Source organism: Pelecanus crispus, chromosome 5 (assembly GCF_030463565.1).
Source record: "Pelecanus crispus isolate bPelCri1 chromosome 5, bPelCri1.pri, whole genome shotgun sequence".
Lineage (NCBI taxonomy): Eukaryota > Metazoa > Chordata > Aves > Pelecaniformes > Pelecanidae > Pelecanus > Pelecanus crispus.
The window spans coordinates 51,998,316-52,025,116 of record NC_134647.1 but is presented as its reverse complement, the minus strand read 5'-3'; the positions used below and the strand labels follow the sequence as shown (position 1 = coordinate 52,025,116).

General features: G+C 49.4%; 1 protein-coding gene across 2 annotated transcripts in view; it reads left to right on the top strand.

Annotated features, from left to right (window-relative positions):
• The window catches only part of TNR (tenascin R), a 29,028-nt gene extending 3,870 nt beyond the window's left edge, over window positions 1–25,158 (top strand). The window contains exons 3-21 of one of the 2 annotated variants that reach the window (XM_009491443.2): window positions 317–580; window positions 1,412–1,527; window positions 4,066–4,216; window positions 6,851–7,120; window positions 8,932–9,117; window positions 12,028–12,117; window positions 12,230–12,493; window positions 13,152–13,418; window positions 13,527–13,646; window positions 14,193–14,336; window positions 14,957–15,076; window positions 15,667–15,804; window positions 16,411–16,541; window positions 17,502–17,634; window positions 20,628–20,779; window positions 21,724–21,820; window positions 22,651–22,812; window positions 24,424–24,587; window positions 25,039–25,158. In XM_009491443.2, the coding sequence (XP_009489718.2) occupies window positions 317–580; window positions 1,412–1,527; window positions 4,066–4,216; window positions 6,851–7,120; window positions 8,932–9,117; window positions 12,028–12,117; window positions 12,230–12,493; window positions 13,152–13,418; window positions 13,527–13,646; window positions 14,193–14,336; window positions 14,957–15,076; window positions 15,667–15,804; window positions 16,411–16,541; window positions 17,502–17,634; window positions 20,628–20,779; window positions 21,724–21,820; window positions 22,651–22,812; window positions 24,424–24,587; window positions 25,039–25,158 (3,089 nt within the window). Of the gene's footprint in view, window positions 1–316; window positions 581–1,411; window positions 1,528–4,065; window positions 4,217–6,850; window positions 7,121–8,931; window positions 9,118–12,027; window positions 12,118–12,229; window positions 12,494–13,151; window positions 13,419–13,526; window positions 13,647–14,192; window positions 14,337–14,956; window positions 15,077–15,660; window positions 15,805–16,410; window positions 16,542–17,501; window positions 17,635–20,627; window positions 20,780–21,723; window positions 21,821–22,650; window positions 22,813–24,423; window positions 24,588–25,038 lie in introns of both variants that reach the window. The other variant, XM_009491442.2, reaches the window with a different exon arrangement.
• Window positions 25,159–26,801: the final 1,643 nt, after the last annotated feature.

Sequence of the window (26,801 nt, the reverse complement as noted above, 5' to 3'; positions counted from 1 at the left end):
TCCCGCAGTTTGACTGCCTTCCTAGTGTCCCTGTCCCCAGAGATGCCACGGCAAAAGTTTGGGAGGCGAGCAAAAAGCCAGCAAGGTTCGTCCCAACATCAGTGGTAAACACTTGGTATAACAGAAGTTGCACTCAGGTTCTCCTGAGCCTTTGCCTTGCTATAGCATTTAATACAACCACAGATAGCACATAACTCCCAGCCCAAAGCCTGTATTTGTGTCCCACCAGCAGACCCATGCACCCTTCCCCACAGCTGGGTGGGAGGATAAGCCACGCACACCCTGATGCTTTCCTTACCTCTGCCCTTCCCATCAGTGGCTCCTCCCGAAAACCTGCGAGTGATGGGGATCAGTGACAGCTCCATTGAGCTGGCATGGGACAGCCCTGGGGCAGCCACCGAGTACGTCGTCTCGTACCAGCCGGTGGGGCCGGGGGGCATCCAGCTCCAGCAGCGGGTGCCTGGGGACTGGAGCAGCATCACCATCATGGAGCTGGAGCCTGGCATTGCCTACAACATCAGCGTCTATGCAGTCATCAGCGACGTCTTGAGCATCCCTGTTACCTCCAAGGTGATGACCAGTAAGTACCTTCCGCGCTTGTTGCTCGGTACCCAGATAACCAGAGGTGATCCTCAAGCTGGCTCATATTTTCCATAAAAACCTTCTAGCAGCAGAAAATTGAGCCTTCAAAAAAAAAAAATATTGGGGATATTTTTATCCCCATTTATATCTGTATGCGGATAAAGGAAAGGGGAAAATGTGTCCACTCTCTGCGTAAAGACTCAGTCTGGATGAAAACCTGAATGATGGGGAATCAAAGAAACTTCCAGTGTTTGATTGAAGCCCCCAGAATATGACCCAAAATATCTTACACTTTTTTCCTCATAGAAAATATTGTGATATATCACAGAAGTCACAGGTTCTCCTCCCACTCCTGGATGGGTTCCCCGTGATGAATCCCAATGACATGAGTGTTAGCACAGCAAGAGGGGATGCTGCTGTGCATCAGGACATATGTAGTCCTGACCAGGACCATGATGCACAGAGGAAAACAAGAGTATCAAGCTGTAATGGCAATCTCCTGAAAGGATCCTCAGAAACCAGAGATACAGAGGGCAGGGGGAAACGTAAACTATCCAGACACCCCTTTTGCAACCCCATCACTCTTCTTCCATGGTGCAGTTAGGTGCAATGCAAGGGGATGCTGTGGTGTCCAGCAGCCCAGGCATTTCTCTCCTCTCCCTCTAACCCACCCAGAGCAAGGACAAAGGGGTAATGACTCTGCTAATGGCTACCAAAAGGGTCACATTTTCATTGTCCAGATAACAAAATAGCTGCAGGAAGCAGGGTGGGGGTGGGCGGCACCCACACACCCATCCTGCTCTGCTCACCACCCCCTGCTCCCTTCCAGACCTTGCCACACCACAGGGGCTGAAGTTCAAGACCATCACAGAGACGACAGCAGAGGTGCAGTGGGAACCCTTCTCCTTCCCCTTCGATGGCTGGGAGATCAGCTTCATTCCCAAGGTACCGCCGCCACACACATGGCATTGCAGACTACACCCAGTCACCCTAAAAACACTGAGCAAGCAGATCCTCAATTAGCTTCCAGTTACCACCTCCCCCCCCCCAAAAAACCCTCTGTTTGCATTTTGTGTGCTTCACGTCAGACAACCCCAACACCTCAACCTCAAATTGCCAGCTTGCATATGTGTCAAGACATACACATCCTCAAAGAAATTCCCCAATAAAATCAAGAGATGAGCATATAAACAAATAAACCTTCCAGCCTCACTGCCTCTTGCTGTCACCCCCTCTTTTTCCCTTCCACCTCCTTTGCTGTGACCCTTCCTCCTCCTCCTCCTCTTCACCCATTCTCTCTGCATACTAAGCTACCCAAAGCAGCTCAGATCAAACCGAGCAGCCACCAGCTCTCACACAACAACCTTCAGCATCCCCAAGTTACACACACAGCTAATTCCTGCCACGGAATTTTAATCACAGTGATGAACAGGTAGAATTTGTGCCAGAAAAGATGAAAGGATGAAAATGTTGCCCTAAATATCGCATATTTTCTATGTGCAGCAACAAAAATTGTATATCAAGTATTTCATCTATATTCATAATTTCTACACCATTTAGCCATAAGTATAGCTTCAATTGTATATGGAGCCTCTTTACAAGAGCTTTCAAGCCCCAGCAGTAAAAGAATTGCTGATTAAGGGCTCAATTATGCCATTTTCACTTGTACAAAACCCTTGCTGGAGTCAAAGGCAGCTCTGGACAGTGGAGAACTGCAGAACTTGGCCCCAAAGTTTTAAATGCTCTTAACTGTAAAGTATCATTACACAGTATAAAGCAAGGGCCCGATCACTTAAATAATTAATTCCCTCACTTCCAAAATGTCTGGAAGGACCTGGGTGCAATTTGGGGTATATACATACATAAATTGTTTGGAAGTCGAAGTTCAGGTACTGCAGGTATAAACCCCGGCGTAATTTTCATTCACCATTGGGATAAAAGCCGAAACAATACAGCAATATCAGAGAAGAGCTTTTGGTAGCAAACAATAGCTATCTTTCAAACATTTCACTGATGCTTAGGCATTAAGCTCAACAGCATCCCCCTGAAGCAGGTAAATGGGGATATATCCATTTTAGGGTGAGGAATTGCCAGGATAGAAGCAAACTTCTCCCCACAGGGTCATCAGCAATAGGTTTTTCTCACTGATAAATACAAACTGTTGGCCGTGTTTCTGGTTTTAAGCTTAAAACTTAAAACCATGCAGAAACATTTCAGGATTTAAAGGAGGAGATAAAGCACAAAAGGATGGCTGTCTCTGGATGCAGGGTTTTGGGGTGGGGAATGAACGTAGCTCACAGGGCTTTGAAGTTCTCACATCCGTCAGTCAAGCTCACAGTCCTGCACCGCAAAGACACAGTCATGCTCCTGCCCATCCGCTGCTGAAATTAGACTCTCTCAATTCTCCACCACCAGTTTTTCTCCTAAAATAAGGCAGAGGGTGCTGTCTCCTTCACTGCCTGGAAGCCACGCTCACTTTGGCAAACACTAAACCATTGCCGCACCCCAAATAAAGCCAAAACCTAGCCCAAGAGGCTTCAACATGAAAAAAACAGTTATAACAGCAGCATCACAAATAACCTCTATGAGCAAAATCAAGCTTGCTGCCTTCCTGAAAACCGGGCAAGAAGATGCTTATTTGGTCCTCGGCGTCCCTGCGAGGATGCTCACACCCTCCCACAGAGCAATCCTCCTTCCGTTGTCTCCACGATGCTCTCACCCCCTGAAAGCAGGGTCAGGCAGAGTTTGCCTGTCTGCTATGTGCGCTGGGAAGGGCGGGGGGGAAAGATGAAGCAAAGACGGATTTATAAAAGAAAATTAGGAAAGGTAAGCTGGCAATTTATGGCTAAAATGGAAGATTTCCTGTTTAATGAGAAAAGAGATGAATATGAATTGAGAGCTATGTGCAAAGATTTGTTTAGCGTGTTATTAGTGAAGACAGCGGCAAGAAAAGATCCTTTGTCCAAACACTGGCAGGAAAGGTGACATTTGCAGTTACTTAAAGCCTTACAGTTTTTCAGAACAAAACCGCAAAGTATAATGAGTTTAATAAAGATACTCAAAAAGCAGGGGATGGCAAAATAAAGACCTTACAGTTTCATACCTATATCTGAACAACAGAAGGCTCCTGGCACCTGAATATCAGGGAAAAGGAGTCCAGCCCAGGCTTTGGTTTTATTATCTTTTCTCTTCTGGAGAACAGCAGACATACAGATGGCAAAATACAGAAGTGGAGGTGGGGAAAAGAAGGGATGGGGCAGGATTTCTCTCCAGCAACACAGGTGCTCCATCCTTGTGGGTGACTTCACCCTGGGTTTCTGTACCTCCCTGGTGGGATGTGACAGGGCAAAGAAGCAATTTGGGGGTGCAGGGCTGGGCATGGAAGGATGCGATGGGGGGGTACCTCACCTCCATGGATCAGTCCCCCCAAAACACTCTTTTTTTGTTTGGTTTTTTTTAATGGTTATTTCCAATCCCCAACAGAACAACGAGGGCGGCGTGATCGCCCAGCTCCCCAGCACCGTCACCACTTTCAACCAGACGGGGCTGAAGCCAGGGGAAGAGTACACCGTCACCGTGGTGGCCCTGAAGGAACAAGCCAGGAGCCCTCCTACCTCCGACAGTGTCTCAACCCGTGAGTGAGCCCGGACCCAGGCAGCACAGCAGCACCCAGGGTTTGGTCCCCAAAATAAGGTCCCAGCAGCGAGACTGGTCCGGCACTGCATGGGCAGGGATAAAACTAGCAACACCCAACTGCCCAAGCTACAGGTGCATTGCAGCCACAGCTTCTTCATGAGGTATTTTGTCCCTCTCCCTCCTGAGCTGCTGTGAGCATAGAAACCATGGTGAGGTTAATGGGGTCGGGAGCAAAGGCTCAGGTCCACTTTTATTATATAAATAGATAAATTCCTCTTCTCTGCTAATTTCAGAGGCTGGACGCCCCCAAGAAACTTCTCTATAAATGTATTGCCTACTCATGTATAGCAGATTAAAACTCCCACCTGCTTTTGTGCCACTAAATGCCCTCTACTCCCACCAATTTGGGCAAATCAGACAGCAGGGCAGGGAGCCAGGAGCAACAGCACGTCCCCTCCTAATCAATTTATTCAGCCGGTCACTGGTCCATCCCGTAGGCTAGAGGAAATTCAGCTGGATCTTCTCCTCGCTGAAGGAGATGTGGTGATGGGCAGAGCTCACTGGGGAGAAGAGGCTCTCCACGCCAGATCTGCTGCAGTCTGCCTTGGCAGCCAGGCAGACATCTAGCTCCATCCAAGCTGTTGTAAATGGAAACAGCATTTAAATAGCTGCCGGAGGGTTATAACGAGGTGATGCTCTCTCCAGGCTGCTAATTTGAGGAAACGGTGAGACCAGCTTGCTGCTGGTCTGAGATTCTTCGGCACAGTCCTCTCCTCCTGCTTTGCCTCTGTGCTCAGCTTGATGTGGCTTAACAGAGACATCTCCTGGTCAAGCCCAAATCTTCCTTTCCCTAGGAAGTCAGCAAAAAATAAAAAGAGGTGCTGGTACTTCAAACTCAGTAGTTCACCTTTTCAGGGGAGCGCAGATGGAGTGGTGGGCTCCCAGCTCTCTGCTCCATGAAGGCATCCCTGTGCTGGTGTGTCTGCCTTCCTCTGCAGCACCCCCACAGCTTTGCCCCCACCATCCTCATTCTGCCTCAACACCTTGTGCTGGCATCAAGCAGCAAAGGCATGCTTTCATGCCGCACAGCTAAGTAGAACTTGATGCTCCCCAGCATCACCTGGATAACTGGACACCATGACGTAGTTGGATATTCAGGATTTGGATAAGCATGACCTGGTCCTGGCCAAGCTGGACACCCAGCTCCTACCTGAACACACTGCTTCCCAGCTGTCCTCCCTTCTCCATTACTGTTTTACCCCCAGACCTCACCCCACTGCTCCCAACTCCCCTACATGTCTTTTTCTAATGCTCCCTGGTCCTTCCCACCCCTGCCCACACACATCTCCCCCAGAACTTCCCACTCTGGGGTGCAGCATTCAGCACATCCTTATTATACAGTGTAATTTTCTAATATATATAGTAGTTGCATGCAGTATAGCCTGAACTACAGAACAAGCATGGGTCTTTTCACCCACCTTGTGATCATGTGAGTGATAAAATGGGCTGCCCAGCAGATTCCGTGCATCAATGCTGCCATGGCACAGGAGCAATGGCCAGGCTTGGCCCGTCCATCCATCTGTGGAGCAGTTAGGTCCTGCTGGACTCAAAGGATCCATCACCCAGGCTTGAGCCCATGATTTCCAGAGGTCAAGTGTTGGGGGATGCAGAGGAAGAAAGGGTCCAATTCTCTGCAAAAAAAAGGAGAAATGTCCAAAATGGTCTCCCAGTGGATCCCTTGTATGAATTTAGCTAAAACCCTTTTATCTGAGAGGGTTTGGTAGACACCCACTGTAGCCCCACACCCAGCTAGTTATGAAGAGCAGTTGCATTTTCTCCTCTCTCCCCACTGCTAAGATATCAACAGCTTTACAAGCTGATCCCTCAACAACAAACCAGGAGCTGGCACCAAAGCAGGAACATTTCTAGAGACATCCCTCAGTTCTCAATGTTTGGATCAGTCCTTGGCCCCACATTATTTAACACATTGTCAACACCTTTCAAAAGACATAATATTGTTGCTGATAAATTTTGCCAGTGACAGAAAGGCTCGGAAAAGAGTAAATTGAGTGGAAGGGGATCATCGATAAAAGCAGTTTGAATGGCTTGAAGAGCTGGACACAAAGGAAAACTATATGTTTTTCAATGCATTGCAACATACAAGCAGTTATCTAGGAGCAAAGTAAGTGGACTGCAGTTAGCCGTAGGACATTTTATCCTGGGAGATGCCACCTGAAAAAGCCATGGAGGAATTGTTGCTGATAACCAGCTCGAGAGAAGGGCATGAGTTGCATTATAGCTGTAATGGGCATTGATGGGACAGCTTCTGGGTCCTGCTCGCGTGTCCACAGCTTGGGAGAGACATCAGTGAAGTGGAGAGGGTTCAGGAGAGAGCCAGGAGATTGGGACAAGGGATTGGGAATCCACCAGGACCAAACCTCCTGAGTACCTTGGGACGGGACATCATGTGTCTTGCCCATGCCACCTCTCTGCCTTGTCCCCAGCTGCTAATTCGGGCCACTCTGGAGGTCAGGTTGAAGCATTCCTGAAGCCTGGTGTCCCCAAAGACAACACCTTTCCCCATCCAACTCTCCCAAAATAACAGGCACCCATTTCCCCCGCTCCTCCACAGTTATCGACGGCCCGACGCAGATCCTGGTGCGGGACGTCTCCGACACGGTGGCCTTTGTGGAGTGGACACCGCCACGCGCCAAGGTGGACGCCATCCTGCTGAAGTACGGGCTGGCGGATGGGGAGGGGGGGAGGACCACCTTCCGCCTGCAGCCCCCCCTCAGCCAGTACTCCCTGCAGGCCCTGCGCCCCGGCGCCCGCTACCACCTCGCCGTCAGTGCCCTCCGGGGTGCCAACGAGAGCCGGCCGGCCCTCGCCCAGTTCACCACAGGTAGCTAGCTGGCTTTGCTGGGAGAACCAGCATGAATTTTTAAGCCTCCAGCAAGCATGGGCAGATGGCTTGCTGCAACCTGCAGATGGGCTGTCCTGCAACGACCATGGGGTTTGGCATATCCAGAGCCAAATTGAGGGTTTTTTTGTATCTGAGATCTAGTGGTACCTGGTTTTCCCCCAGCACCAGTGAGCTGGGTTTTAATCTGGTGTACTGGGAGGAAGTAGCACAATGAAAACACGATGCTGAAGATACAGGTCCAAATGAAGATGCCTGAATGCAGGTGTCTCGCATCCTGTCATGGTCCTGGTGCAAAGCAAGGCATAGCAAATGATTCAGCTCACCCTAAAACACATATGCATAGCTCAGACCACCCTCTGACCTCCCTCCTCTAGTGTCTACATTTCTGTTTAGTCCCTAGACCTCCAGTGCAATGGGTCTCCACCATGCCCCATGCTCCACAGGGATGCTCGCACAGTCCCCAGGGCACCCCAGGTGACCCCAGATGCCAGCAAGCAGGCAGATGACTTGAAAACCCACATTTAGATGACAACCCCTAAGCAAACCCCACCGTGGCCACATCCTGCTGCAGCATCAAGGCTGAACCTGCTGCTGCCTGTGACACACATCCCCACCACCTTCAACGCCCATTCAGACCCACAGCTTAGCTTAAGCCCACAACTAAAACTTTAAAACCCAGCAGTTTACACCCTTAATAGCACCCATAGATCAACGTTCAATTCTTCAAAGCACCAAAACAAGCAGCACAGGTCTGAATTTAAGACAATGCTCACTCCCATTCAGCGACGAGAGCCAAGGCAGATGCATTGCCTGAGGAATCGGCAGTCAAGCGGCTGAAAGCAGCCCAGTCAGAAATGTGGTTATCTTATTTTATATCTTCTCTGAATACCCTAACTGGTCGGTAAAACTTTAATTAATGTTAAGCCTGCAGATAGCTAACAGGTTTAATTTACCGTGCCATAAAGGAGGAGATAGAGCGCGTATTTCAGTGCTGGTTTATGGTATATAAATTACTTGTCATGTACATTACTGGTGGATACTAGGCTCCTATTACAATAACTGCAGTGTGTGCCCTGTGTGTGTATATATCTCTATAGATACATATTTCGGATGAGATGTTCACCCCGACTGATTTGTTGCATTGTCCTTCCTTGCTTTATTTCTAAAAGGCAGCATAAAAAATCCCCCCCTAAACCCAGATCCATCAAGGAACAGTAATTACTGCCTGTCTGCTGCCACCCAGACCCTGTCCAGCACCAACCCGTTGCTCACCAGAGAGGTTTATCGTGCAAACCAGAGCAGTTTTGGTGCACAGCCCCAGCAGCATTGATAAATAAGCCTTTTGGGCAACATCTGAGCATGAATGAGCCTGTAAAGATGCTCGAGGTCTTCTAAGAGCAGTTCAAGCCAATGTGTGACTGCTACAGAGCCCCTTTACTCTTATGCACGCTGCCTCAGTTTTCCTCACTCTAATATAGGGGGGAAACACTTTTCTTTTTCAAATAACATGCAATTATCTCCCAAAACAACTTACTGAGGGATGCTGTGAATGCCCCAGCACTCACGTCAGTCTCGTTGGTGGCATCTCTGGGTCTGTGCTGAGACGGAGGTGAGAGCAGATGCCCCAGCCCTTTCTGCAGGGACATGCCCTGGGACGGAGGGACCGCATGTGGGACTTCAAGGACATCACACCTGGGTACCCCTCCACTGCCATTTAGCCATGCCAAGGCTACGGAGGCATTCCCAGTGCCCGATGGTGAGATGGAGCCTCTCTCCCTTGTGTCGCGCAGAGATTGATGCCCCCAAGAACCTGCGGGTGGGTTCACGGACACCTGCCAGCCTCGAGCTCGCCTGGGACAACAGCGAGGCTGAGGCGCACAGCTACAGGGTGGTCTACAGCACCCTGGCCGGGGAGCACTATCATGAAGTCCTGGTGCCACGGGACACCGGTCCCACCACCCGGGCTACCCTCGCAGGTATGCATGCACCCACATGCCCTTCCTCCCCCTCCTCCTCCTTGCAAGCAGGTAGGGCAATGGAGAGCCCAAATCAGCACTGATGCTCGGTTGCCCTCATGCTGGCACACATTTGATGCTGGCTTGGAGTTTACTAGTTACCAGAGAGAAGGTTTTCCTTGGGATGAAGCTCATTTTCCCCTCTGTGGGTCTGGATTTGGGCATTGCTTATCCACAAGCTGAATGATGCACCTCTGAGCAATGCACCTCTAAGCGATGCAATTCCAATTGATGCACCTCTGAGTGACGCACCTCTAGCAAGGGTCTGTCCAGGTCCCAAATAGAGCTGGCAAGGAGCAAAGTAAGAAATCGGGAGAGGACAGCTTCTTAGGCTGATCTAGAGGAAAATATTATTCCGCCTTTCTTTTCTTTCCTTGCTGGGAAAGAGCCTCAAGCGCCAATGCCCCATAGACAGTGATGGGGATCCAGGCTGCCTGAGTTCATTGCCTTTTTCCAAATCAGGCACAAAGCAGACCCGAATCCAGGGATGCTATTTTTGAGCAAGTCCCTCAAGCGGTGCGTTATTCAGGCCAGCACAGGGGGTGCCGCAGGGGGCTGCAAATACCACCCACCTCCTGCTGCCAGGAACATCCCAGATGCCCTTTGCAGCAACACCATGAAGCACTGTGTGAGATCTGGTTTATTTTTTTCAATTACAACTGCTTGCCTGCCAGATTTGCAGCTCCGGTGGCATTTTTTTGAGCAAAGAAAAGACTTACATACATACAAAAAAGATCACTCATTCAGCTTGAAGCTCTTCAGTATGGCAGGACACCAGATTCTTCCACGTTGACTCTCTTTGCCCTCCCTGGGACCTCCCCAGCCAGAAGAGGTCTCAGGCACTTCTGCCATATGGACCTGCAAGAATAAGTTCAGTGGGAAAGTCAAATGCCAAGTTACAGGCACAGTGGCACCAAGTCACGAGAAAGGCTGGAGGGCAGGAAAGCAATTAGAGCAGTTAGCTTGAAAAATGTGGTATGCGGAAGAAAGAAATGTTAGGGATAGTTTCTGCTGTGTTCGTGATGAGGACATGCATGGAGAAGTGGGATGAGATGGAAGGGGAGAGCAAGGGATCAGAGACACAGTGCTGGTCCCCTGCTAGCTTTCCTCTAGGCATTTACTGCCTTTCTAGGTGAGGAGCATTAAAAAGGGGTCAAATCCTCCTCCCTGGGGCAGAGGTGTAATACTACCCCAGTGACCTAAACTGTGATGACACCCATGGCAGGGCCCGAGCTTGCCTCAGAGGAAAAAGCAGTGTGAAGGCTCTCTTTTCTCTCAATAAAAAATAAAAAAAACCTGCTAAGTCTCTACCTGGCAGCACCAGTTCTACCTGGCTGCTGCCAGAATCAGGCAGGCCTACAAGAAACACCCTCAGAGCAAACTCCAGAGATACAGAGGCTTAAGTTAATAGCAGTAACCAATTTTTACATAGTGCCTCCATCGTCACTTAAATGCATTGCTTCTAGCTCCCAGGGTACTATGTAATAAACAAACAATTTTTTTTAAAAAAAAAACTAATTATAGCAGAACATAACCCCAAAAACATTCTGCTGGGAAAAAAAATCCAGGATAGCCATAGTGTGGAGGGCACATAAGCCTCTCCCATAGCTCTGTTACACATGTGGTAGCCCTGTCCTCCAAGGTCTTGTTGCATGTGGTACAAAGTCCGTTGCAGTGCATTTCCACACACCCAGAACCTGGTGGGATCCATGGTGTAAATGCAAACAGTGGTTCCTTCAGCTGCCTTCATCTGCCTGCAGGAAAAGCAGTGAGGAACAGCACTGAGCAGAGCTTATCGAAGATTTAAGCTTAAAAATACAGCAAGCCTTGCCCTGCCCCATATTCTCTCTTCAAAATCAGCATTTGCACAGAAATATCTGTAATTTTGCTCTACGCTAAAAAGCTGGGAGAGAAAAGGCATCGGTTTATATGCTTCTGCTCATTTCTTCCTTCTCCTCCCCCTTTCTCCTAGGCACTTCTCCTTTCCAGGATACTTCTGACACTTACTGGGCAGGGGTGAAGGGGGTCCATCTCCCCTTCCACAGCACCAAGACTGTACCATAGAGGAGAGGAGTAGGGGATGGGGGTTTCTCTCCTTCCTGGCCTCTCGGGGGAGTTTTTGGTGGCTTCAGGGGATGCTGCCCCTGGGCAAGGCAGGGCGAGGCTGGACTGGAGGGTTTATGGCTTTCTCTGACCCCATGGGAAAGATCATGAAGCGCATGGAGGAGGGGAATAAAGCCATCAGCAGCCAAGCAGAAGTGACAGGCAGAGGCAGGAGATGTCCCATGGAGATAAAACAGCAATCAGCAGGAGGTGCACGGGAAAAGAGCTGGATGAACTCGATTCCATGTCCCTTGAGAGAGGCACCGCAAGATATGTCCACCCCAAGGAGCGGCTCTTGATTTGGCTCCCAGTAATACTGCGCCTTTCCTAATTAATGTGCATTTCATTTACACTGCATAATTTATTTCTCTCTGAGACACCAGCCCTGTGACAATATTTGATGTTGAATCAATCTGGAAACAAATATAGCTACTTTATCGTTCCCATCTCAGCTCACACACACACAATTTCTGTCTTGATGCCAGCAATTACAGCAGGCCTCAGCAACAACTTTTAAAAATTGCTTTTTTCTGAGCTAGAATAATCCAAATTCCCTGTCCAAAGGCATCCACAGGCCTTTTTAAAAAGGGTCAGATCTTCTCCAATGTACAGAGGAACCGCTGACCTGTGGGAGGGCTGCTCACCCCAGGGATGCTCGGGAGGGTCCTCCCCTGTCCCCAGCCATGGGAGGTGAGGGCGTCACAGCCCGAAGTCACCCAGCCAGGTGCTACTCTCATGCCCCTTCTTTTCCTTTGCACTCCCTGGCAGATCTGGTGCCAGGGACAGAGTACGGCATCGGGATTTCAGCCGTAATGGACAGCCAGCAGAGCGTGCCGGCAACCATGAATGCCAGGACCGGTGAGTTTGGCCCTGTTGCATGCTCCAAGCATGGTCGGCTCCTATGGCTCAGATGTCCCCGTGGGACAGTCTATGCATGGGGACAAAGGTCTGCACCAATCCTCTCCCACAGAGCTTGACAGCCCCCGGGATCTCCTGGTGACGGCCTCCACAGAGACATCCATCTCGCTGACCTGGACCAAAGCCACGGGTCCCATTGACCACTACCGCGTCACCTTCACCCCCGCTTCAGGGATGGCCTCCGAAGTGACGGTGCCCTGGGATGAGTCACAGCTCACCCTCTCAGAGCTGGAGCCTGGGACAGAGTATACCATCTCCATCATCGCAGAGAGGGGACGCCAGCAGAGCCTGGAGGCCACTGTGGATGCCTTCACAGGTAGAGAAAGACAAGTTGGGATGGGGCCAAGGGCACAGACCACCGCCCCACACTGGTACCTCCGCCAGCCCACCATGTTCCCAGCACTAAAACTCTTGAGGCAGTGATGGGGATGAGAGCTGGAGGTAATCCATCCATGTGGGAGGAGGTCTGTGGACCTCAGAAGGAGGATGGCCCTACCAGTGTGGGGATCCCATCTCCCTGGCCAGCAGCACTGAGCACACTTGCTTGGCTGGAGGCTTCCATACAGAAGAGGCAGGGTTGGGGGAACAGCCAGCCCATGCTGTCCTCTGTGGTCAGGGTGGTCTGTGTGTCCATAAGAAGGAAAAACCAAGCCTTGAGGGACCTCAGAAGCACCTCTGGGTAAAAAGTGTGCAGTCAAGAAGCCCAGACAGCACATACCATCTGTAGTGGGACAGCTCCATCACTCACCATATGGGTCTGGGATGGAGCACGTTTGCAGGCAGAGCTGAGAAAAGCACCATTTTTCTCCTCCCAGTTCTGCCTCTCAGCCCCAGCACAGTTTCAGATCAATGGAGAGCCCAGAGCTGCAGCTTTGCCACCTTTGTTGGGTGTTTTCCCACACAACCGCTAGGAACATCATGGAGGCCGGGATCTGCAGACAGTCGGGGTTACATCTCCCCTCTCCATCTTGCAGGGGTCCGGCCCATCACACAGCTCCACTTCTCTCAGCTGACATCCTCCAGCGTGAACGTCACATGGAGTGATCCATCTCCCCCAGCAGACCTCCTCATCCTCACCTACAGCCCCCGGGACAAGGAGGAGGCACAGCAGCTCATGCTCAATGGCACCCGCAGGCATGCCAGCCTAATGGGCTTGCAGCCATCCACCAAGTACCTGGTGTCACTGGTGGCCATGCATGGCACCGTCAGCTCCGAGCCTGTCGTGGGCTCCATCACAACAGGTACCATGGGACCCCCCTGCCGGGCATGGGACCCCGCCGGAAGGGCAGGCAGGGGGACAGGGAGCGGACCTGCCTCCCACAGCTTTGCTTTCTGCTCCGTCTCACCAGGGATTGATGCACCAAAGGACCTCAGGGTGGGCAACATCACCCAGGAGTCCATGATCATCTACTGGAGCCCTCCCATCGCTGCCTTTGACCACTATAGAATATCCTACCGCGCTGCCGAAGGTAATGGGTGAGACCATTCTTGTTCGTGCCCTGAGCTCGCAGCTGCCAACCCTCCCTCCATCTGCAGGTGTGAGCAAGCCACCAGGTCATCCTCACCCCAGGCAGTATCCCAATGCCCCAGGAAAAGCCACTGATAGCTGCGATGGAGCAAGAGCCTGCAAGAATGGAGGACAGGGTGTCTGGGATGAGGATGGGAAGGGACCACTGCAGCCAAGGGCCAGCTCGACACAGAGGGACACAGGGAGTGACCCCCTGCAGCATGCTCCCCTGGGGATGGCTAATTCAGGGCCTGATCCTGAAATCCCACCTCCCTCACCTGCTTCCCCCAGCTCATCTCCCTTGGCCCCAGTTTTGCCTATGAAGCTGAAAAGGTCGAGCCAGCAGAGTGATGGGCATGCAGGTGTGCACCTGCAGGCACAAAACCCAGTTACTCCCAGTATCAGCCCTGGAGGGGGCTTGTGGCATTGCCCTCCTCTCCTGAGGACCTCCTGTACCCCAAGGATGGGGTCAGCCATGATGTCAAAGCTCTTGGCTCTGTCCCCGCAGGGAGGACAGACAGCACTGCCATCGCCAGCGATGCCACTGAGTACGCGCTCCGCCGCCTGCAGCCCGCCACCAAGTACGAGATCGGGGTGAAGAGTGTGCGGGGCCGGGAGGAGAGTGAGGTGGCCTCCATCACTGTGCACACAGGTGGGAAGGAGCTCCTGGTGGGCAGGTAGACATCAAACAGTGCCAGCCCCTGTTTGCACTAGCAATCAGGCAGCTGAGAGAAAGCTGAACCTCATGCCAGCCTGATGCAAGCTCAAGATGGTGAGCAAGGCTCACAAGGGCCCAGTGTGGACTTTTGAAGTATGTCTAACTAAAGCTTTTCCTGTATATGCATGGGTAGTCGTGAGGGGGAGTGATAAATCTGTGTACCGGGCACAGGGAAGCCAGAGATACGATGTTGGGCAACCATGACAACCTTTCCTAAAGGGAGTACAGACTTCCAGAAATAATCCCTGGGGAAGCCCTGACACAAACAGCATCTGCTGCAAGAATAAAACCCTCTGCTATCACCAGACTCCTCAAAACCTAAAACAACCCCTAACATCCCAGGCTGTGCATCAGGAAAACAAGAGCAGACCAGGTAGCAGAGTAGCACAAACTATGACATCTCTGCTCTCCAGCTAGGGCAGCAATAACTCCTCTGCAGACACATGTGCCTGGACAGCAAGGCAGGACTGCAAGTGATGGGTCACAAGATGCCCTTCCAGTTCATAGCCCAGTCTCTTAATGCCTCTGACTCTCTCAATCTGTCACCCATGCAGCTATGGATGCCCCCTTAGGGGTCACAGCCACCAACATCACCCCCACTGAGGCGCTGCTGCAGTGGAACCCACCACTGTCAGAGGTGGAGAGCTACATCCTCGTCCTCACCCGCCACGCAGGTACGCCGAAACCCTGCACCCCTTTGCCGCAAACTTTGCTGGGGCTCCATTTTAGCTCACCTCCACTTCTCCCCCTTCCCAAAGCCTGGGGCTCAGCAGGTGCCCTCCACAGAGGGAGTACAGAAGGAACCCTTGCTTTGGGAGGGCAGCAGATGGTGGGTGGCAGGGCCATACCCCATCCCCAGATGCCAGTTCCTCCCACGCAGGCCTCAATGCAGTGCCCCTCACCAAGCCTTGGAGCATGGCAGGCCACACAGGAGGGGACTGGGATCCTCCTGCTTTACTAACTGGCCCACCAGCAGCAGCCCAGGGGCAAGCAAGTACCCATCCCACAGAAACTCAATGTGCAGCAAACTTCATGAAACCTGCTACTGAAAGGAAAGAAAGCATCAGGCAAATACAGGGACTGTGGGAAAAATAAGACCATCCTTCAGAGCAAACATCACCATTACAGCTCAGCTGCCACACAATAGCTCATAGTGTTTCAGCAGTATAAGTGCTTTTGACCATGAGGTCATATCCATAGACACATTTTGGAAAACCATCTTGAATATCTACCCTAAGTCATCTCTTTTGGCTTACAGTTGCAGGAGAAACAATTCTTGTGGATGGAGTCAACCAGGAGTACCAGCTGACCAGCCTCCTGCCCAGTACCACCTACACAGTCTCTATGTATGCCACCAATGGGCCTCTCACCAGCCAGACCATCAGCACCAACTTTACAACTCGTATGTACAATCACCTCCCCCACTGCCTGTTATGCGCCTTTAGCCATACATCCACCCCAGGAAAAGCAGCCAGCAAGGCTGAGCCAAAGCTCTTTTCACATATATGTGGGTGTAAAAGTTGCCATGTGCCAAAAGGACACCCAAATACCAGTGTTGGGCACAACACAAGAACAGAATTTTAATCACAACAAGCATAAACCATCCTTTTCACTCTTTCAACATCCATGCACCCCTTTCTTTGATTTCACCTGGATGTGGTTTCCCAAGACGACCCTTGACCAGGTCTTTTTCTCACCCAAGGCCATAGTCCAGAAGAGCACTACAACCTGTTTTGCTTACAAGAAGCTTGACAGACCCTATAGCACATGCATTTCAGAGCCATCACTCTTCAGAGAGTATGCAGGTAGAGAAAGACTTTGAGGGTTTGCAGAGTTCTGTTCAAGGCTGGGGATGGGTGATGAGGTCTGGAAATTGAGGGCAAGGATGGACTTTGGGCTGTAGCTCAGGGTTGCAAGGTTGAATCCCACTGCACTGAGTTGGGAAGAAGAGCTGGAGTTGTTGTGTGTGAGAATTTGCATTTCCTTGGGTCCCTATCCACCCTTGCAGTTTTGGATCCTCCAACAAATCTGACCGCGAGTGAAGTCACTCGACGGAGTGCCCTGCTGTCCTGGGTGCCTCCCATAGGAGACATTGAGAACTATGTCATGACCTACAGATCCACCGATGGCAGCCGGAAGGTGAGTGAGTCCTCAGAAAGAAAGAGGCTCAGTAAGTCAAGGAATAACATGACCATGGAGAAATGAGCAGGAAAAACCCAGCAAAGCAAAAGAACGATGCTCACTAGATCACAGAGAGACCAGAAGGGCAGACGCTACTTTCTGCATAAGCAATACTTTAGATAAACAATTGGAAAAAGCAGGAAAAGATTGCCTAGGGCAAAGTCTTCATGCACACTTGCAGGTCTGGGCACAGAGGGCATGCCTGGAAATTTTGGAAGAACAGGAGAATTTCACAACTTGTGAAACACTAGCAAGCTGAGGTCAGAGAAAATTATCCCATGAACAGAGATGTTAAAAATGTCATTTGCCCTTCTTGCAAAAAGGAAGATAGTTGCAGACAGCTAATTAATCCCACAATACAATATATTTGATTATTTAATGAGTATGTCCATATCTGCCTGTCTGGAAGAGCTGCTACAAGCGCTATCAGAAGTACATCATGACGAAGAGTCTCGTTTCCTTTGCCAATGTGACTGGCTCACAGCAGCCAGAGGATAATAGCTTCACAGAAGGCATTTGATATAATGCTATGTGGCACTGGCTGACAACCAGAAAAATTAGCGTGACTGATAACCAAACTGGCTGATAACCAGGTTCGGCCAGCTCTACTTCTTGCACTGTTTGTGCAATCTGTCATGCCCTGTATTGAGTTGGTAAAGACTGCAAACGTTTAAACCTCCTGTGTCCAAACCAGCTAGATTTCTCCCACCCAAACCATCCCAAAAGGTTGAATATATTTATTGACCTCACACTGACTTAGTCCAGGGGTGTAAGCAGACATGCAACACTCTTCGGCCAGGTACCAAGGGCTGTGGTAGTTTGTGGCTTCCCTTCCCTCCTTACTTGCTCTTTAGGCTCCCCATCGCTTTTCTTATCTGTTGCTCTTGGTGTCTACCTTCTCCTGGGACCCATGTACAGGAGCTGATTGTGGATGCCGAGGACACATGGATCCGCTTGGAGGGGCTTTCTGAGACCACAGAGTACAACGTGCGCCTGCAAGCTGCCCAGAATGCCATGCGGAGTGGCTTCATCTCAACCACCTTCACCACAGGTGAGGACTCGCACCATGTCTGCTTGGCCAGGCAAGGCTTAGTCCACATACCATGCTGGTAGACACAGACTGCTTTTATGGGCTTTCCCTCCTCAGCCAGCATCTCACCATGATCCACAGAGAGGTACATTCATTTCCACAACCCACAGTGTTGCTCTGCTACAAAAATTTAATGGCTGAAGGTCTTATAATACAAACACAAGGTCCAGCTCAGGGCAAGGGGATTTGAGCTTCAGGCCAGGAACCATCTACCAGGCCTTTGCCTTCCCCTCACACCTCCTCAAATGCATAAATAGAGGAAAAAACCCACAAAAGTCAACAACACATTATTAACAGATAATTAACTTGTAGTGAGTGGCGAGAGACCCAGTTGGTCTCTCCACACTGTAGACATGGTCCGATCTCTCACAAATATCATAGAATCATAGAATTACAGATTATTTTCTGTTGGAAGGGACCTTTAAGGTCATCTAGTCCAACCCTCCTGCAAAGAGCAGGGACATCTTCAACTAGATCAGGTTGCTCAAAGCCCCGTCCAACCTGACCTTGAATGTTTCCAAGGATGGGGCATCCCTGGAAATATCAAGCAAGTGCATCTCCACCACCACCAGTGGAGTCACAGACAGCACAGACAGCATGCCCACAGGACTGATTTTATCTCATTGCAGTATTCCTCCTCCCCTCTAATTCTAGAGAAGTCACAATCCACTAAGGCAGTGGGAATGGTTTCCTTTCCAAATCAAATTTTGGGCATCCACAGCCACCATAACCCTCACAGATGGAGTGTTTACGCTTGCAAGAATGAAGCTTGCATGAAAATGTCACCATTGCCCCACCCTTTGCAACAACTCACCTTAGAAACCGTGCAAAGAAACCGTCTCTCACCCTCTTTGAAAAGCCTTGCTAGGCCAGGGCACTTATGAGACAGAGTGCGTTTTGTTCAGGGCTGAATCAAATTACATTTCTCCTGGGATTCAAAAGCACTAAGAAGCCCAAAGATGATGTCCACCAAAATTCCTCCCATCTGCACTGCCAGTTCAATTAGGAGAGTTTTCTTTGAATCTGCTGTGGATACTCTTCCCCATCCCAGTTACAGGCAAAAGACCCTTCACCTGCTTTTAAGAGATAATAGAAACTATTTACATCGACAAAAAAAAGAAAAGACTCTTCTCTAATGCATCTACGGATCAGGCTTTCCTGTTATTCTTGCCTCTTATGCAGGCACATAAAGCCAGTGGAATTCAGTCAGGTGATGGAAAAATGCATGTAATCTTTGAGGCTGTTTTGGAGTCAGCGATGAAACTGCACAGGGCTGGCTTCTCAGCTGGCATAAAGCAGCAGAAACCCACTCACATTGGGTAAGGAAAGCACCGTTTCCATTAAACACAAATGTCAGATCTCAGCAATGTTAGAAACACCATTGGAGCTGATGCAGCATCCGAACACAGGTTTAATGTGCTTTTAAGACCAAGATAGTCATCAGCAAGAAACCAGTTTCTTACCCCATATATTGATGAGACAGAAGCACCCAGGAACAAACATCGAGACAATGCAATCCATGGGCAGCATCCCTCAGTGAAGAATCGGGGTCTGGGATTCAATTCACTCTGGAAGTGTATCAGGCCACTTTGCAGAGAAAAAGGACGTGTCTTTAAGGAAGCAAAAAAAAGAAAAGAAAAAAAAGTCTTAATTTAAATTGTTTTGCTTCCTTCTGGTAACAGTACACATCCCGGGGTTCTTCCATTCCCCCTGACATATTAATAGCTCAGCCTCTTTGTTTCATGTTTGTATAAGGTTCTTGGGGAATTGTATACAGATGGGACAAAAGGAAGAAACAGATACAGTATTTATAATTTATAGTGGTTTGAAATGTCTTTCAAGGTCTCCTTGGCTCTTAAAGATATGAATATAAATTAAGAAACAAGTAATCTCTGCAGAGCTCAAGGGAGCCTGAAGTGGTTGTCTTTGAAGCAGTTTTCAGTGTTGGATACTATAAAATGCAAACAGTGTCTCACCAGACTTTGTGCTACAGACCACAGAGACAGGAAAAAACAGGGGATCTCCAATGTTTGGACAAGGTGACGACCTCTGAGTCTTCAGGTCACAAGGGTGGGGGGAATATGCCCAAGTGGGAAATAACAGACAAGGGTCTGTACCCTGGTCCTACGGGGTATCATGCAGCTGTGTCAGATGCACACAGGACAGCCTTCACACCTTCTCAACGCGTAACTGAGACACCCTGGAAAGCCACATCCACGTTGCCAGCTCTGCAGTCGTTTACGCCATCATCTATATGCACCAACAGCAAAGAAGATGTATTTTCCCTTTTTGCATCAAATGAGAAAAAATTGAACCCAGAGCTGACATCCCAATACTGCTGGGGTCTTGTAGTTAAGATTCTTTTAAACTCTGATCCCTAAATGAGACATTTCTTCATTAGAGGACACCTGGAGCACAGCCACACAGCCCATGCTGCCCATTTCTAGCATCTCACACAGCCTGATTCCTGCTCAGTTTGCAAGTGACAATCAGCCTGGCATAAGTCCACCATCATTTCCAAGGACATGGATCAGGAGAATCCCCCTGGAATCAGTAAAGTCAAAAAAATTGTTTGGAGCTGGCAATCTTGAGAGGAGAAAAAGTTTGGGTATTTTCATAGCTGTCTAAATAGGCTGGTGACAGCTTAAACCCCAGGGTTTCAGACATGGTTCAGAAAGATGGTCCAAGAAGTGACATCCCTCATCATTCATAGTGATGTCACCATGCACCTTTCTAATATAGGACATATAGGAAACTAATTAATATATGCACACATTTTTTCCATTACATCCTTTGATGTTGTTGGCAGCTGTAAAGTCCCACTGCCTTGCAGAAAAACTCAGGATGCAGAAGCCAAGTTAGACCTTTCCTGGATCATAACCAGTGGGGGCTGAGGCATGTGGAAAGGGTGTCACTCTGCTTAAATTTTGCTTTTTTTTTTTATAATTTCTCAGGTGGACGTGTCTTTGCTAACCCTCAGGACTGCACCCAGCACCTGATGAACGGAGACACACTGAGCGGCATCTACACCATCTCCATCAACGGGGACCTCAGCCAGCGAGTGCAGGTGTACTGTGACATGACCACAGATGGAGGCGGCTGGATTGTGAGTAGCCATGCAGTTGTCCTATGCATTGTCCCCGTCACAAAGCAACCAAGCCCTATCTTACCAGCAAAGCCAAGCACCACACCACACAGGAATGACAGCAGGCTTAATATCACACGCTTCATTTCCCACGCCATAGGGAATGGCCCACACTCCAGCAATAATAGTTACACTTGAAGGAATGCTCTTTGATTTATTTGACGTTTGCAGTGATTCTGGAGAGAAAAATCTGAGAGTGAAGTTGATTTATTGTTCTAGAAATGAAATTAATGGCTGATAGCTTTCACGGGGAATAATTCACATTGCCTGCAGTTGGAGGGTGTCAGGCATCACCCCAATTGAGTCTGCACATGAGCATTTTAGAGGCAAATGCCTGTTTGGCTTTTGAATTGCACAAACACTGCTTGTCTTGACATAGATGGACTGACAGCTTAAGTAAATAATGCTCTGGTGCTTTGATTTTATTTGTGTCAAACGCTTACTTACATGCATTACACAAAACTCTGAGAGATGTATAGTCGAAACAAAAAAAATGGGCTTCCTCAAATGCTGATTTCTAGCACGGATGTTATTTTAGCCAAGAAATTTCCCTCCATCTCACTCTGCCTCAGAGCATCCCCTTGGATATCACAGGAAGAGCCAGACAAAAGCAGAATGACATGCTAGAAAACCAGAGGCACCATGCAGCAGGTAGACCAGAAAGCTTGAAGGCTGATTCCTTCCTATTATAACATTGATTTGCTTTGGACACCTAACATCTCTTCAGTTTCTCCATCTGCACACGGCTGCAATTAACACTAACTGGATGGCTACTGCAATTTTCTCCCCCAAAAGGCACAATGGAAAGACAAATTATTGTCTTTATTTCATGTGCCCCAAAGTCCAGCGAGGCTGTCTGTCTTCTCCTTCACACTGATTTTCCTCCTGATCTTCCCCCACCACAGGTCTTCCAGAGGCGGCAGAACGGGTTGACTGATTTCTTCCGGAAATGGGCAGATTACCGGGTGGGCTTCGGAAACTTGGAGGATGAGTTTTGGCTGGGTAAGACCTTCACCGGTTGTCTTTCATTGATGCGTCAAACCTGAGCTCTGTGTGCACCGTGCTGCTCACCTGTGCCAGCTGTTGGCTCCTTGCCTCTCACCCCACTCCTCTATGCTTTCCGTCAGACAGCTTTCCTTCTGTTGTTCATCCCCTGCCCTGCACATTAGAAAGTCACTCATAGGCACACCACATAAAAGCACATCATGAAGGCCAGCAGCTCCCTAATTTGCTCCTCCTAAGAGAGAAGGTGGTACGTTGGGGGTCTTCATGGACCAAAACCCATCACCCTCCTTTGGATGACTACAGGTTACACTGGTGGCATCTATGACTCATGGACCTCACCTGGCCTTGGCCAGCAAGCCAATTGCCCAAAGAAAGTAGGAAAGGGGTGAGCAGGAGACCCAGCATGGCTCTGAAATGGAGCGTGGTCCCCCAAAACCTCAACACAAGCCAACACCAGCCCTGCAACATAAACACGTGCTGGCTTGTATGGGAGCTTAACAGCTCAAATGACAGGTGTGCACAACACAATAAGCACCAGGCTCCACAGCTGGTCATCCTCATCTTCAGCAGCATGGAGAAAGCTGAACCTGGGGCCTGAGCCCACTTCTCACAGCCACGGGGAAGTGAAGCTTGAGTGGAGACAGAGAGCTCAGATCCCACCAGTGCCAGGAGAGACAAAGACTTAACCAGAAGTGCTATTGATCTCTGGTTCCTCTCCTTGCACTCCTTTCCCACAGACATTTTATTTGCCTAGAGCTTTTTTTGTTTGCTCACAGAGCAGATCCAGGCACTGGGTCTTACCAAGTGGTTGCTGATTATCTCGCCAGGCTTGGACAACATCCACAAGATCACATCCCAGGGACGCTACGAGTTGCGAATAGACATGAGGGACGGCCAGGAAGCAGCATACGCTTACTATGACAAGTTCTCCATCGGCGACTCTCGCAGCCTGTACAAACTGCGAATCGGGGACTACAATGGCACTTCAGGTACAAACTCAGTGCTAGCAAGTAGTGGAAATCCTGGGACCGGTGGGTCTGAAACTGTGAAAGAAATCCCAACACCAAAGCTTACTTGTCTGGAGCAGCAAAACGCAAACCCTTTCTGCCTTCCTGCAGTCCATCATGTAAACCATGCTGATAAAACCCACTAAAGACAGAGGGAATTTTCCATTGGGGATTAGATATTAAGTATCAGAGGCATTGCTGTTCAAATTACCAGGTCAATCGTCAGAGGTGTCATCTCGCTTGGCAATCACCACAGCTCGCTATTGATGTTGTGCTGGAGGGTGTATTTATCGCCCTCCCACAGCAATGGAAAAATCTGAAATCCTCTGCATCATTTCCTCATGCAGAGGCCAAACACAGTCCGGTTTTGCAAGGACACTGTCACACCTGCTTGCTCGTTTGATGCAGCAGCACTAGGCTTTGCCCACCAGAAAACAGTGGGTGAAGGTGACAGAGGGAGGGCTTGGAGGTCTCTTCCCCAAGAAGGGGGAGAGGGGTATGGCTGCAGCCCCTTTAGCTGAGATAGGCATGCCCAGTGCAAGCCTCCATGATCCAGACAAAACTTCACCACCATGTACTTAGCAAGGAACTCCACACCATATCTAAGATGCACGAATTTTCCTATACAATATCTGGTTGCCACTGGAAGAGAAGAGACAGGGAACTTGGTTGCGTGCAGCACAGCACTTGCTCTGACCTTAAGTCCCAGGGCATGAGGTACCCAACCTATTGCCAAAAATGCCAGTAACAGTTGCTGCAGACACAAGTCCCTCCCCTTCCCCATGCAAGCTCTTCTTCTAGCCATCCAACCAAGGAGGTTCTGCTCCACCTTGAGCAAAGAGAGACAAGATTTGCCAAATGGTTCATTGCTGAGAGGTTTTCTAGCAAGCCTCTTGGTGGCTGGACTGCACACAGCTATCGTGGGTCCACTTCATACTTTCTTAGGTACCACCAAGGAACTTATTAAGAATGTCTCCTGTAGGTGCATCACTCAGTTGTAATAATGACCATATTTCACTTTGGCTCTTCTTTCAACCAAAAGCGGCTCTCTTGCTTCTTAGTGAGGAGGGGAGATGAGGTTGGTGGGTTTGGTGGAATAAGACAACACTCACCTTTCAAAAGGTTTTTCCCCTTATCCACAGGGAGAAAAGAAGGCCAAGCATCTTGGTTCAAGAGACGAATGCTTGGTTTCTTCTGGGAGAAAAAGTTCACTTTGGCTAGTAGGAGGGAAGGAGGTAGAAAGCATCCTGAAGTTACATAGCAGATCCAGGTTTCAGGAGACCAGGGATACCCAAAACTAGGATTTAATTCATTTCTGAGACACTGGACTTCAGATCCAAACCCAGTACAGTATTTTATCTACCAAACCCAAGCAGCCTCTAGGATTTGCTGTGGTCTGTACTGATCCTAAACCGACAGCAGAGGACTTCAGATGAACCAACTATGAGCAATTCCAGTTAAAGTTATTCCCAGACTTCCAGCTGCTTGAGCTGTTGATCAACAGGCTACCACACATACCAGAACATCCTAATTTCCTTGTGAAAAATGAGATGACTTGGGATCCATCACCCCCAATGGCACCTCTTTCCACAGGGGACTCCCTCACCTATCACCAGGGCCGCCCCTTCTCCACCAAGGACAGGGACAATGACGTCGCTGTGACCAACTGCGCCATGTCCTACAAAGGGGCCTGGTGGTATAAGAACTGCCACCGCACCAACCTCAACGGCAAGTACGGAGAGTCCCGGCACAGTCAGGTAAGGGCAGAGCTGGGCTGAAAGCCTTCAGCATTTCTTCCAGCAGCATGACCAAGCACATCAGCAAGCCTAAGCCAGGGCTGGAGTTGCATGGTTGGTGCACCAGGGTCAGGAGCACCACTGGGGTAACCCAACACAAGCCAGAGCAAGGGCAACCACCTTCAAGCTATTTAGGCTGGTGTTTTGTGCCTCATGCTGGCTGCCATGGTCATTTACTGTGGCACCTTGTTAAGTTACATTGAAAAAAATACATACATAAAATTTGATCAGGAGCCTTTGAGCAGTAGGAAAAACCCATCAAGCCAGAGCAGCAGCAGAGTTTCTTGCTCCCACTGTAGCAGGACCTTTCTTGTGGCTTCTCTATGGTGGTCAACCTTGATTACTTCCTCTCCCACTCTAGTTTCTTGTTAGGGTCTTTCTTTACCCTGTGCCTTTCTCTCCCTCCTGCCAGGGGATTAACTGGTACCATTGGAAAGGCCATGAGTTCTCCATCCCCTTCGTGGAAATGAAGATGCGACCTTACAACCACCGTAATATTTCCGGGAGGAAGCGACGGTCCCTACAGCTCTGAGCCAGCTGAACTCCCTCCCACCTCCCACCACCTGACCTTTTCTGTCATTTGTTTGTATTTTATAATAAGAAAAGGGAAAAAAAAAAAAAATTACTACTCATTTGAGATAGCAACGTGCCCCTCACAAGTGCTGGAGGGAACCACGGCACAAGCAAAGGCCATGGGAAAGGAAAGACCTCATTGCTTTGCATCTGTCCCAGAGAAATACCAAATTTCCAGTCTCCCTACCCCAATACTCTGGCCCTTAACACAAGAAAAGAGAGAGAGAGAGAGAGAGAGATTTTTAATATTTTTTTAAAGACACAGAAATCCCCAGCAAACCCTGTTAGAAACATTTGTCACAGGGCTCGTGGCAAAAAACTTTTCCCACAGGGACCTTGGTGCAGCCATTTCTACCCCAACTCTTCCAGCAGGCAGAGCTCCATCTCTCCTTCTGGCCTGGTCATCCCTCCCCTATGCACAGGCACTGTATGCATGGAGAAAAAGCAAGGATGAGCAAATGCAAGGCTCATCCCATCCTCAGTTTTCACAGATCACACCAGGAGGGCTTGGAAAATATCGGCATATGTAGAGAGTCCACATCTCACATGTTGGCCCCACCACAGCCAAAGTCATCCTCATGTACATGGGGTGCAGGGGAACAAGAGCTGCTCCACCAGCCCCAACCTGCATCATCCACTCCTCTGAGCTGAACTCATCCCACTTCAGGTGCATGACATCTGCTTGGGTTATGCTGAGCTTCATGGACAAGAAAGGAGTCAAATTAGAGGACTTGGGAAAAAATCACTACTTGCAGTCTTGAAGTCTAGGGCCCGTTTCCTCTGCTATTTCTACATGCCACTGGCCTGAGGTCATTGGTCTTAAACCAAAGAATCTCAGAAAAGGACCAGCAACCAAAAGAGCTCTCACATAACTGCAGCCCAGCCTGAAGCTGGCAGCTGGCACAGCCTAGGTGTTCTTGTTCAGGGACCTCCAAGCAGACAGGGAAGGATGACGAAACAGCTGAGGGAAGACAAGTGCAAGCTGAGAAATGCCCGTTCCCTTCCTTCTCATACACCGTCCCTCTTCGCTGCCGTCACAAAAGGAACACAAATCTTAGTGCCTTGGTACCACTATCTTTCTAACGGGAAATCAACCGTTTCCCCTCCTGGAAGGAAGTCTTAGTCCATTCAGATTTTGGAGCACTTCAAGACCCTTGGAGTAATAGATGAGTTCGCTCTTCCCATCCTTACCTTCTCCTATCTTAAGGAAGATGGACCCTTCGGATAGCTCTGGCTGTGCTCTGTTGTCATTGACACCACCTCCACACCACACTGGAGTCACTCCTCTGCAGAAGGCTCTGATCAATGCTGGGCATTGTCACTGGCCTGGTCTCAGAGAAAGGACTCATCCCCACATCGGAGGACAATGCAGCTCATCACTGGGTTTGCAGCCAAGGGAGCATTACAAATGCTAAACACTGCTTTTTGATTTTATCACACTGAAGCTGCTTTGTCTCAAGAAACATCTTCCAGATGGCAACATAAAGGCATCTTTGCAGTTGCTTATAATTCAGGCCACTGTCTCTTTCATGGTCACGCTCCTGGATTTTCTGACATTACTCACCATGGCTGCAGAGCTGAAGAAGGGCATTAAGTGGGAAA